Genomic DNA, 13,740 nt, shown 5'->3' on the forward strand with positions numbered 1-13,740 from the left:
AAAGGAAAATATTTCAAGGGCTCAGATCCACTTTCACAGAACAGGCAAAAGGGATGAATTTCAAGCTGAAGGCAGTACATCAATAATTGCAGAAGGGCAAAAGGGGAAATAAAATTTACCTACAAAAAGGAGAACTATAAAATCAGGATACTGTATCTCTCTGACCATAAAAACAAGTAAAAATCCACTAATGTGTTTGGACTTTGTTATATTGACAGAAGAGGGCACCAAACAAACTACAAATCTCATGAACTACTTCACTACCGCAAAAATGAACAAGAAAAAGATTTCCAAGGTCCATTAAGTCTTACTGAAAAAAAATCAGAAGAGAAAATCTAATTCATACTAAGGAAATTTCCTTTCAGAGAATCAACCACAAAGAAGAAGAAAACTCTAAGATAAAACCCCAAATGGAAGTAAATATACTTGTGCATTTGAAGATAGGGATAATCACCTTGAATCAGAAATTTAAAAACTAAGAACAGAAATAGACCACAAAGTAGAGAAAGGAAGAAATGAGAGTTGACTGAACTGAATGGAAGAAAAAAAGATGTCTTAGAAGTGAAAAATTAGGGGTGCCTGGGTGGCTCAGTCGATTAAGCATCTGACACTTGGTCTCAGCTCAGGTCATGATAATATGTTTTGTGAATTCGAGCCCTGCATTGGGCTCAAGCTGGCAGTGCAGAGCCTGCTTGGGATTCTCTTTCTGTCCCTCTCTCTCTGCCCCTCCCATATGTGTGCTGGCGCTCGCTCGCTCTCTCTCTCTCTCTCAAAATAAACTTAAAAAATGAAAAAGTGAAAAAAATTATAAAGAGCATAAAGGAGAGTAGATTCAAATGAAAATTTAATAAGGGGCATTGATATAAAGTCGGGGGTGGGGGAGGGAAGCCCTAAAGGAATGAAAATAAGATAATCATTTAAAATGGCTAGAGAGAGAGTAGTAAAATGGAATGCTGACAGAGGAGGAATAGCATTCATTATCGATTAAGTTAGAGTCCCTAATGGAGGAAAACAAAACAATACTGGTTAAAACCAAGAAACTCTATAGCAAGATAAAATGAGAAAACAGGGGACTAAGAGCATTTAAAAAGGTGTACGTCCAGAGTACACCATTAGAACAAAAAGGCAAGGGGTGCCTGAGTGGCTCAGTCGTTCAAGAGTCTAACTCTTGATTTTGGCTCAGGTCATGATATCACAGTTCATGAGATCAAGCCCCTCAATGGGCTATGCACTGACCATGTGGGACCTGCTTGGGATTCTCTCTCTCCCTCTCCCTTGTCCCTCCCCTGCTTGTGCATGCATATTCTCTCTCTCTCTCTCTCTCTCTCTCTCAAAATAAATAAACTTCTTTATAGGCAAACTTAAAATACCCCCAAAAACAGAAAGAAAGAAAGAAAGAAAGAAAGAAAGAAAGAAAGAAAGAAAGAAAGGGAAAGAGGCTAAATGAGAGTACAAAGAAGATTCATCTTGTAGAGAAAGAGATATAACAAAATACATATAATTATAAAATACTGTGACAGAGTTGAGGCCAAACATATCAATCATAGCAATAAATATGCATGGGCTTAACTCCTCTATGAAAAGATTTTCAGTTTGGTTTACATAGCTAAATACATATGCTATGTACAAGAGACCTAAAAAATATTTCAGAAAGGATGAACAAAGAAAAACCCAAAAAATGGGAGCCCTAAGAAGAGAATAATGATCCTGAAATCAGAGAGTCTAAAATCCAAGCAAAAAAAGCAAAAAAAAAAAAAAAAAAAAAAAAAAAAAAGAGTTACAAAGATGGAATGCTTTTTTTAATGCTTAATGCTGCAATTCACAAATGGGACATAATAAATACATAATATTTAGTCTCCAGAATCCCAGCAGTCACCTTTAGGAAGCAACAACTAGAAGAGATTCAGGGAGGCATAGCTAGAAACAACACGAGTAATTGGAGATCTTCTTGCATATTTTTTTTAGCTCTACATCCTGAAGATAGAGATCGTGCCTTCTGCTCAAATGCCCCTGGAACATTAATAAAAATTGATCAGTTATTAGGTCATCAAGAAACCTTATATGCTTTATAGTTCCATAAAGCAGAAATATTATACTGCCTGATCACACTGCATTAGAACCAGAAATTTCCAACAAAAAACAAAAATGTCAAAGGCCCTTCCTCCTGGAAACTTAGAACCCTATCAGACTACTCATTTTTTACATTTAAAGCTAAGATCAGAGGGAAATTATGGGTATTAAGTAAGGAGGTACATGATGTCAGTATGTCTTATTACTGGTGGTATTAATGTTGTTAATCTGGTTAGGGTGATGTTAGATTTTTCCACTGTGAAGTTACTATTTTTCCCTTTGTAAGTAATTATTTTATGGGAAGATGTTTTGAGACCATTCAAATAAACTTTTTTTAAAATTTATTTTATTTTTTAAAAAAAAATTTTTTAAGAGAGAGAATGCCGGCAGGGAAAGGGCAGAGAGGGAGGAGTACAGAGGGTCTGAAGTGGGCTCCATACTGACAGCAGCGAACCTGATGTAGGGCTCAAACTCATGAACTGTGAGATCATGACCTGAGCTGAAGTTGAACGCTCAATCAACCCAGTCATCCAGGCACCCCAAAACTTGTTTTTCATTGTACTTTCTCCCACAAGTTTTAGCATCCATCAGTGAATCTTGCCTGAAAAGTATTGTGCCTACAAGCCTACCATTTATCTGGCCTGTTAAGAAGTGACTGAATTTGCTGACCTCTGAATTAAAATACTGATTTTTCAGCACACCTTATCTATTAAGGCCAGATAAATATCTGTGAGCTGTGCTGTCTCTGTCGCCACTACCACTGCCATTATAGTGCTAAAGTAGCCACAGACAATATGTAAATGAATGAGCATGACCCATGCCATACACTTGACTTACAAAAACAGGTGAGCTGGCCAGATTTGGCCCACAGCCCTAGTTGGCTAATGCCTGCCTTAGATTATGGGGAAGGAAGTGTGAAAGGATGTCTGTTCTTAGTACTTTTCTTGACATCTGTCCAATTCTTCCATACATGTCCTTACTTTTTTTTTCCTTAATGTTTCTATAATTTATACCTTGTCCACAAACACAAACACACACAATGTGCTAATGTGCTAATAATACTCTTACATATACTTTTGTATTCATTCAACTCCTGAATGAAATATGATTTTTCTGGGAAGGAATTTCTTTCCGTATCACAAACTCTGGATTTGGATCAGAGCTATAGGAGAATGAAGAAAATAGAATTATGTAAGGGTTAAAAATGGGGAATAAATGCAGAGAGGAACCTAAGTCATGTGCAGGAGAGCCCGTGTGGGGAAGATGTGAGAGCCCCTTGAAGTGTGTGGAATTAGACCGCAGCATATGAGAGAAGAGGGAAACTGGGATAGAATAAAATTAGAAGCAGTTTGTAGGTGGAGATGTACTTTGTTTCCTCAGGAGTGGAGAAGGAAATGCCAAGGAGTTGGGGGGTTGGAAAGAAGCTGTGGAATAGTAGCTAGGCATAGGGAAGAAAGGATTGGAAGAAAACTGAGAGATTTAAAATGGGAAAAAATTGTGGGGCTAGTAGACCGACCTTCCTGAATTCAAATATTGATTCTTTTGCCATTCTCTGTCCTTGAGAATACAGGGAATTCTTTTAATAAACATTTGGATTGCCATGTAGCACATATATGTTAGTGTCTGTTGTAATGTCTAGCATCAATCAGTATATTGAACTTATATCTGAAAAATGTTTTAGTAGCCAGTTTATGAGCTTTATGAACTTTATTTACTTTTGAACTTTATTTTTATCATAAATCCCTTAATATGAACTATTTTAGGCCAAACTACCTTTTTCAGTGTGTTCCCAATGTCAGAACTATAAGAACCACTTTACAGGCCTGAGAGCTATTTTTTTCCTGAGAGCTATTATCAGTGCTTTTCTAATTACATACCTATAACATATTGATAAAGAGATTCATCTTCTCCTATTGGCCCTAGTAGGGAGAGGTGGTAGCGAAGGTCAACTTAGGTAGAACAAGTCCCTGAAAAATGACTGATCTTTGTTCTCACAGCATTTCATATTGACAATACCTGGGCCAGAGCGTTGTCACCCTTGGAGTGGTTCACTAAGAAGATGCCTATTTTGCCACTCATATTGATTGTATGTGTCAGTATAGTTAGTCTAGTGAAGACTGTTTTTTCTATTTTTAGACATTCCAGATCACTTCTAAGAAAAGGTTTCACTGTGTGGTAAATATTGTGTTCAGTCGGCAATATTTAAAAACAAAACAAACTGGGCACCTGGGTGGCACAGTTGGTTAAGCATCTGACTCTTGATCTCAGCTCAGGTCTTGAACTTAGGGTCATGAATTCAAGACCCACATTGGGTTCTGTGCTAGGTGTGAAGCCTACTAAAAAAAAAAAAAAAACACCAAACAAATAAAAATAAAATACAAACTAGTATACAGAGCATAGTTCTAGAACATAAGAGCATACAAGGATCTGAACACTTAATGAGTGATAACTAAGAACTAGAAAAGCCCCCTCATGGGCCAGCGGTCTAAGGGAGAGATGACCAGCCATATAAATAGGACATGAAATTACTTAGAAAGAAATATATTGACAGGTGTCAATATTTTTTAAATTTTGTTCATGGTCAGTTCATGCAGAACTGTATAATTAAAGAATTTCTAGTTTCACCCAGAGGGCAAGAATTTCCTTTCTCATTTCCCTAGAGCCTTCCATATAGTAGATACTTAGTAAAAAGTCTGTAAATGCAGAAGGCTAGGTACATTTTACACTATTTAAAAAATACACATACCTGCTTATATCGTTATGACACTTAATATTTTTCTGCTTATAGTTTTTGTTATTCCCTAAATGAAAAAAATGGGTAAAGAATAGAAAATACTACAATTGACAGGGACTTATTAGAAAATAGAGCAATAATTGTTGAATCAGTGAGTTATTGTTAACATTTCTTTTTTTAGATCAGCCTGAAAATTCTACTGATCAGAAGCAGTTTTATTTTGTACAATTGGCATGACCTAAGTTTCTGAGGTTTTTGGTTTTGTTTTGTATTACTCTTTTACTCATGTATAGACTTGATGATTTAAGTCCAGAAACAAAATGTAGGATAATCTTAGAGTAACTTTTGATTCTGGTGTTTTTAAGTTCTACCTTTTTTTCACTCCACATTTTTAGAATTGCCAATGCCACTCCCATCCCAGGAGACTTGCTTCGAGAAAATACAGATGAGGTGTTTCCAGATGAACAGCTTAGTGATGGGGAGAATGGCATCCCTGTTGGTGTGTCACCAGATAAATTGCCTGGATCTTTGGGGCACCCACGTCCCCAGGAGAAGGATGTCTGGGAAGAGATGGATGCCAACAGGAACAAGATAAAGCTTGGGATTTGTAAGGTTAGTATTTCTTGTATAGGAAGAATATCTTTCTATGTGCTTAATGTTTTTCTTCTGTTAATGTAGCTAAGTATCATGATTCTTAACTTTGAGAAGTAGAACATTGTATTGCTAGTGATTTATATATTTGTAATTGCAACATCTTGGCTAATTTTGCCCATAGCACTCAGGTATAGATGCTAAACATTAATCTTCATCTTGTATTTTGTGAAAAAGATGAAGGGATTTTTAAAAAATAACCAGACACAGAGACTAAAAGAAGAGACATCTATAGAAAAGAAGTAATAGTCTTTCTAAATAATATGACAAAACTCTGGGCCCCTTCTTTAGTGTGGACCTAGGGAACTAGGAGTACCCATTCTGAAAATTGCCTCAAGTGGAGGTGGGGAAATGAGGGTTGGGAATGGAAAACATTGAACTGATCACGAGGTGACATAGTGGATGTTGAATAATCAACATGATTTTTTCTTCCTTAGGATTGTAAGCAGGACTACTTGTACATATGGGGAGAGATACAGATTTCTGAATTAAATCGTTAATTTTTAATAATCTTGGGGCATATTATCCCCAAATTTCTTTTTGCTTTTACTGTTCCTTGTCCTTTCCAGTTCGTAGAAGATAAAATGAAGATTAATGGGAATGGAGGGGCAGTGAATTATGAACCAGTTAGTTTCTGGTGCTTCTTATGTTTTTATAAAGGTTTATTTGGAATAGAAGTTAAATGTATAGGTGTGAAATGAGACTTTGGGCTCATACCTATTAACATAACTGATAGAAAATTGGCTAGTCATGCTTTATGAAGTATATCTTGAAAAGAATTTTCCATGATCAGTTGTGAGGAGCTTGGCCTGTCTGTGGGACAAGAGACATCTGGGGGACATCCCCCATCTGTCTCTCTCTCTCTCAAAAAATAAAGAAATGGTAAAAAAAAATAATAAAATAAAAATCTCTAGTGACATTCTTAGTTGCCAGCCCACAGGGGTATCTGTGTATATGAGAGTATGAAATGGCATTTGACATAGAACATACTTACTGTAATTTCTTTCACCCATTGTCACTATTTAATCTGTATTTAGTTCTCTTCTATTTTTTAATTCTTTCCTTTCCAAAAACATTACTCAAATTAGATTATTAGTGTTACTGTTCTTTTATAGCTGTAGTGTTTATGTGGATTTTTCAAAGATATTTACCATTTCCTTACATTTTTGGAAGTCCTGGACTCACCTTCTTTCTTTCTGAAGTATTTCCATTAGAAGTGCCTTTAGTTCAGATCTTTTGGAAAGACTTTCAATTTTTACTTAGTTGTTAATGTATTTATTTTAGCCTCAATTTTTTTTTTAACGTTTTATTTATTTTTGAGACAGAGAGAGACAGAGCATGAACAGGGGAGGATCAGAGAGAGAGGGAGACACAGAATCAGAAATAGGCTCCAGGCTCTGAGCTGTCAGCACAGAGCCTGATGCGGGGCTCCAACTCACGGACCGTGAGATCATGACCTGAGCCGAAGTGGGCCGCTTAACCGACTGAGCCACCCAGGCGCCCCTAGCCTCAATTTTTAAAGAGAGTTTATGCTAGCTTCAAAGTTTTTGATTGACAGTTATTTTTCCTCTGGCTTCTGTATTGAATTTCAAAAGTCTGTTATTCTGGATTTTTTTTTTCTTTGTTACATGATCCATTCCCTCTCCCCCGTCTTTGCTCCCTGGCAACTTTTTAGCTTTTCTCTTTGTCTTTGGTGTTGTACATTTTAACTACAGTGTGTCTAGGCTTATATTTCTTTTTATTTATCCTGGTTGGGATATCTTGTTTTCTGAGTCTTTGATTCATAATTTTGTATCATTTCTAAGAGATGTACAGCCATTCCCTAGCAAAATATTGCCACTAATTCATTCTCTCTGTTCTCTCATTCTGGGACTCCGATTAAACATATATTATGCCTTTTTATTCTGTTACATAATCTCTTAACATCTTTTTTCATATTTTCCTTCTCCTTGTTGTGCTTCATTCATAATCTCTTAACATCTTTTTTCATATTTTCCTTCTCCTTATCTTGTTGTGCTTCATTCTAGGTAATTTCTTTTGCTATGTCTTCTAGTTCAATGATTAAAAACCTTGGCTTTTCCTGGTTAATTTGATGTTTAACTTGTTGATTGAATATTTAATATTAAATTCATCAGCTAAAATTCCAAATAATCCCTTGTTGATATTTGTGATAATGACCTTTATTTATTTAAACATTTTAGGTATAACTGTTATATATCCTGTTTCTTTTTTAAAAATTAATTTATTTAAATTCAAGTTAATTAACATACACTGTGCTGTTGGTTTCAGGAATAGAACCCCGTGATTCATCACTTTCATACGACAACCAGTTTTCATTCAGACAAGTGCCCTCTTTTATGCCCATCACCCATTTAGCCCATCCACCTACCCACCTCCCCTCCAGCAACCCTCAGTTCTTTATATTTAAGAGTCTCTTATGGTTTGCCTCCCTTTCTGTTTTTATCTCATTTTTTCTTCCCATCCCCTATGTTCATCTGTTAAGTTTCTCAAATTACACATATGAGTGAAATCATTTCTCTAATTTATTTTGCTTAGCATAATGTACTCTAGTTTCATCCATGTTCTTGAAAATTGCAAGATTTCATTCTTTTTGAGCACCAAATAGTATTTCATTGTATATATACACCACATCTTCTGTATCCATTCATCACTCAGTGGACATTTGGGTTCTTTCCATCTTCTTATCCATTCATCAGTCAGTGGATGTTTGTACTCTTTCCATAATTTGGCTATTGTTGATAGTGCTGCTGTAAACACTGGGGTGCATGTGCCCTTCAAATCAGCATTTTTGTATCCTTTGGATAAATACCTACTAGTGCAATTTCTGGGTCATAGGGTAGTTCTATTTGTAATTTTTTGAGGAACCCCTCCATACTGTTTTCCAGAGTGGCTGCACCAGTTTGCATTCCCACCAACAGTGCAAGAGGGTTCCCCTTTCTCTGCATCCTTGTCAACATCTGTTGTTGCCTGAGTTGTTAATTTTAGCCATTCTGACAGGTGTGAGGGGTGGTATCTCCTTGTGGTTTTGATTTGTATTTCCCTGATGATGAGTGATTTTGAGCATCTTTTCATGTGTCTGTTGGCCACCTGGATGTCTTCTTTGGACATCTGTGTCCAAATAGACACAATAGATATGTGTCTATTCATGTCTTCTGCCCATTTCTTTACTGGGTTATTTGTTTTTTGAGTGTTGAGTTTGGTAAGTTCTTCATAGATTTTGGATACTAACTTTTTATCCAATATGTCATTTGCAAACATCTCCTCCCATCCCACTGGTTGCCTTTTAGTTTTATTGATTGTTTCCTTCATTATACAGAAGGTTTTTATCTTGATGAGGTGCCAGTAGTTCATTTTTGCTTTTATTTCCCTCTCTCCTGGAGACATAGTCAAGAAGTTGCTGTAGCCTAGGTCAAAGAGGTTGCTTCCTATTTTCTCCTGTAGGATTTTGATGGTTTCCTGTCTCACAGTTAGGTCTTTCATTCATGTTGAATTTATTTTTCTGTATGGTGTAAGAAAGTGGTCCAGTTTCATTCTTCTGCATGTCGCTGTCCAGTTTTCCCAGCACCATGTGCTGAAGAGACTGTCTTTTTTCCTTTGGATACTCTTTCCTCCTTTGTTCAAGATAGGTTGGCCTTACATTTGTGGGTCAATTTCCGGGTTCTGTATTCTGTTGCATTGATCTATGTGTCTGTTTTTGTGCCAGTACCATACTGTCTAGATTACCGCTTTGTAATACATCTTGAAGTCTGCAATTGTGATGCCTGTAGCTTTGGTTTTCTTTTTCAGGATTGCTCTGGCTATTTGGGGTCTTCTCTGGTTCCAGACAAATTTTGGGATTGTTTGTTCTAGCTCTGTGAAGAATGCTGGTGTTATTTTGATAGGAATTACATTGAGTGTTAGATTGCTTTGGGTAGTATAGACATTTTAACAATATTTGTTCTTTAAATCCATGAACATGGAATCTTTTTTCCTTTCTTTGTGTCTTCAATTTCTTTCATAAGCTTTGTGTAGTTTTCGGTGTACAGATCTTTTACCTCTTTGGTTAGGCTTATTCCTAGGTACTTTATGGTTTTTGGTGCAATTGTAAATGGGATCAATTCATTGATTTCTCTTTCTGTTGCTTCATTATTGGTGTATAGAAATGCAACCAATTGATTTTATATCCTGTGACTTTGCTGAATTCATGTATCAGAAGTTCTATAAACTTCTTTGCCAGTTTGGATGCTGTTTATTTCTTTTTGTTGTCTGATTGCTGAGGCTAGGACTTCTAGTACTATGTTGAACAACAGTGGTGAGAGTGTACATCTCTGTCGTGTTTCTGACTTTAGGAGTAAAGCTCTCAGTTTTTCCCCATTAAGGATGGTATTAGCTTCATATGTGGCTTTTATGATGTTGATGTATGTTCCTTCTATCTCTGCTTTCTTGATGGTCTTTATCAAGAAAGGATGCTGGATTTTGCCAGATGCTTTTTCTGCACCTATAAAGGATCATATGGTTCTTATCCTTTGTTTTGTAAATGTTGCATAGCATATTGAACCAGCCTTGCAGCCCAGGAATAAGTCCCAATTAATCATGGTTAATAATTCTTCTAATGTACTGATGAATTTGATTTGCTAGTACGTTTATCTTATTGAGAATTTTTGCATCTAGGTTCATTAGGGATATTGGCCTGTAATTCTCCTTTTTAGTGGGTCTTTGTCTGGTTTTGGAATCAAGGTAATGCTGGCTTCATAGAATGAGTTTGGAAGCTTTCTTTCCATTTCTATATTTAGGATTAGTTTAGAAGAATGGGTATTAACTCTTCTTTTTTTTTTAATTTTTTTTTTTAACATTTATTTATTTTTGAGACAGAGAGAGACAAAGCATGAACGGGAGAGGGTCAGAGAGAGGGAGACAGAGAATCTGAAACAGGCTCCAGACTCTGAGCTGTCAGCACAGAGCCCGATGCGGGGCTCGAACTCACGGACCGCGAGACATGACCTGAGCCAAAGTCGGCCGCTTAACCGACTGAGCCACCCAGGCGCCCCGTTATTAACTCTTCTTTAAATGTCTGGTAGAATTTCCCTGGGAAGCCATCTGGCCCAGGACTTTGTTCGGAGATTTTTGATAACTGATTCAATTTTCTTTGCTTATGGGCCTCTTCAAATTTTCTATTTTTTCCTGTTTGAGTTTTGGCAGTGTGTGAGTGTCTAGGAATTTGTACATTTCTTCCAGATTGTCCAGTTTGTTGGCATATAATTTTTCATAGTATTCTTTTATAATTGTTTATATTTCTGTGGTGTTGGTTGTGATCTCTTTCTTTCTTTTTTTTTAATGTTTATTTAGTTTTTTTGAGAGAGAGTGCACACATGCACAAGCCAGGGAGGGGCAGAATGGAAGGAGGACAGAGGATCCAAAGTGGGCTCCGTGCTGACAGCAGAGACACCAGGATGGGGCTCAAACTTGCGAACCATGAGATCATGACCTCAGCTGAAGTTGGATGCTTATCCAGTTGAGCCTCCCAAGTGTCCCATGATCTCTCCTCTTTCCTTCATGATTTTATCTATTTGGATCCTCTCTCTCTCTCTCTTTCTCTCTCTCTCTTTTTTTTTTTTTTATAAGTCTAGCTAGGGGTTTATCGATTTTTATTCTTGCAAAAAACCAGCTCTTAGATTCATTGATGTGTTCTACTGTTTTTCTGAAAACAGGTAGGGACAAATGGACCTTAACCTACAGGGGTAGACACTGTTCTACTGGGGTTTTTGTTTGTTTGTTTGTTTCTATATCGTTTATTTCTGCTCTAATCTTTATTATTTCCCTTCTTCTGCTGGCTTTGGGCTTTATTTGCTGCTCATTTTCTAGCTCCTTTAGGTGTAAGTTTAGATTGTGTATTTGGGACTATTCTTACTTCTTGAGATAGGCCTAAATTGCAATGTATTTTCCTCTTAGGACTGCCTTTGCTGCATCTGAAAGGGTTTGGACTATTGTGTTTTCATTTGCTTTCATGTATTTTTTAATTTCTTCTTTAATTTCCTGGTTAACCCATTCTTTCTTCAGTAGGATGTTCTTTAACCTCCATGTATTTGAGGGCTTTCCAAATTTTTTCTTGTGGTTCATTTCAAGTTTCATAGTGTTGTGATCTGAAAATATGCATGGTATGATATGGACCTTTTTGTACCTCTTGAGGGCTGATTTGTGACCCAGCATGTGATCTATTCTGGAAAATGTTCCATGTGCACTTGAGAAGAATGTGTGTTCTGCTACTTTAGGATGAAATGTTCTGAATATATCTATTAAGCCCATCTGGTCCAGTATGTCATTCAAAGCCATTGTTTCCTTGTTGATTTTCTGCTTAGATGATCTGTCTGTTGCAAGTGGGGTATTAAAGTCTCCTAGTATTATGGTATTATTATTAATGAGTTTTTTTTATGTTTGTGATTAATCAACTTATATATGTGGGTGCTCTTAGGGGCATTAAATATTTACAATTGTTGGATCTTCATGATGTATAGACCCCTAATTATGACATAATGCTCTTCTTCATCTCTTGTTACAGTCCTTGTTTTAAAATCTAGTTTGTCTGATACATGACTACTCCTGGTTCCTTTTGACCTCCATTAGCATGATAGATGTTCTCCATCACCTCACTTTCAGTCTGTGGGTGTCGTATGGTCTAAAATGAGTCTATTGTAGGCAGAATATAGATGGATCTTGTTTTTTAATCCATTCTGATACACTATGTCTTTTGATTGGAGCATTTCATTTATATTCAGAATGATTATTGAAAGATGAATTTAGTGCCATTGTGATATCTGTCAATTTGGTGTTTCTGATGATATTCTCTGGTCCTTTGTAGTCTTAGCTGCTTTGGTCCTTTTTTTCCCCCTCAGAGAGTCCCCCTTAAAATTTCTTGCAGAAATGGTTTAGTGGTCACACGCTTCAGTTTTTTTGTTTGTCTGGGAAAGTCTTTTTCTCTCCTTTTATTCTGAATGACAGCCTTGCTGGATAAAAGATTCTTGACTGCATATTTTTCCTGTTCAGCACATTGAATATGTCCTGCCACTCCCTTCTGGCCTGCTAAGTTTCAGTGGACAGGTCTGCTGCTAACCTTATGTGTCTACCCTTGTAGGCTAGGACATTTTGTCCAGAGCTACTTTCAGAATTTTCTCTTTATCCTTGTATTTTGCAAATTTCACTATGATACATTGTGATGTTGACCTGTTTTTGTTGACTTTGAAGTGAGTTCTCTGTGCCTCTTGGACTTGGATGCCTGTTTCCTTCCCCAGATTAGGGAAGTTCTCTGCTATAATTTGTTCAAATAAACCTTCTCCCCTTTTCCTCGCTTTTCTTTTTCTGGGACTCCTTTGATATGAATATTGTTTCGTTTCTTGTAATCAGTTAGTTTTCTAAGCCTCCCCTTGTCATCTAGTAATTTTCTTTCCTTTTTTTTGTCAGTTTCATGATTTCCCATAATTTTTTCTTCTGTTTCACCTATTCTCTGCTTCTTTAATTCTTGCTGTCCCTGTATCTAGTTTATTTTGCAGTTCAGTTATAGCATTTTTTAATTCATCCTGACTAGTTCTTAGGTCTTTGGTCTCTGCAGCAAGGGTTTCTCTGGTGTCTTCTGTGCCTTTTTCAAGCCCAGATAGTAGTTATGACTGTTGTTCTAAATTCTTGTTCAGATATATTGCTTATATCTGTTTTGAGCCGGTCCCTGGCTGTGATTTCTTCTTGACCTTTCTTTTGGGGAGAATTCCTTCATCTTGTCATTTTGGCTAAGTTTCTGTCCTTTGCATGTTTTAAAAGCTTGTTATATTTCCTACACCTGAGAATACTACTGTATTAAAAAGGGGTCATACCCTGTCCAGGGCCTGTCACTCCAGGAAGTGTTTCTGGTGTATGCTGTGTGCCCTCTGCTGTTGCATTTTGGCTGCTCTTTCCCACTGGTCAGTCCTTTACAAAGCTCCTCTTTGCTTGTAGTGGTGGAGTGTATGGAACTTCAACCAGGTGTGCTTTGATTTTTTTGTTGAAGTAACCCTAGGAAAAAAGGAAAAGGCTGGGGGGGGGGATGGGGAAGGCTGATCCCATAAAAAGAGAAAAAGAGAGGGAACAAAAAACTATAAAGCTGATTGCACAGAAAAAGAAAGGGGGGGGGGAGCAGAAGAAAAAGGGAAAGAAGGAAAAAGAAAATTAAAAAGCCTGATTCAAAAAAAAGATAAAAGGAAATGACAAAAAGTAAACCAGAAACTATGAGCCTGATTCCAAAAGAAAAAAGAGAAAAGGAG

At 36.9% G+C, this 13,740-nt stretch overlaps 1 protein-coding gene across 2 annotated transcripts in view; it reads left to right on the forward strand.

The window, feature by feature from the left end:
* The window catches only part of TTBK2 (tau tubulin kinase 2), a 136,138-nt gene that overhangs the window by 97,987 nt on the left and 24,411 nt on the right, over window positions 1–13,740 (forward strand). For both annotated transcript variants that reach the window (XM_047075230.1, XM_047075229.1), the window contains one exon: window positions 5,200–5,416. In XM_047075230.1, the coding sequence (XP_046931186.1) occupies window positions 5,200–5,416 (217 nt within the window). The remainder of the gene's footprint in view (window positions 1–5,199; window positions 5,417–13,740) is intronic.

This window comes from Lynx rufus, unplaced genomic scaffold (genome assembly GCF_022079265.1).
Source record: "Lynx rufus isolate CCGP_SWC_20201006 ecotype Redwood Valley unplaced genomic scaffold, mLynRuf1.p SCAF_13, whole genome shotgun sequence".
NCBI lineage: Eukaryota > Metazoa > Chordata > Mammalia > Carnivora > Felidae > Lynx > Lynx rufus.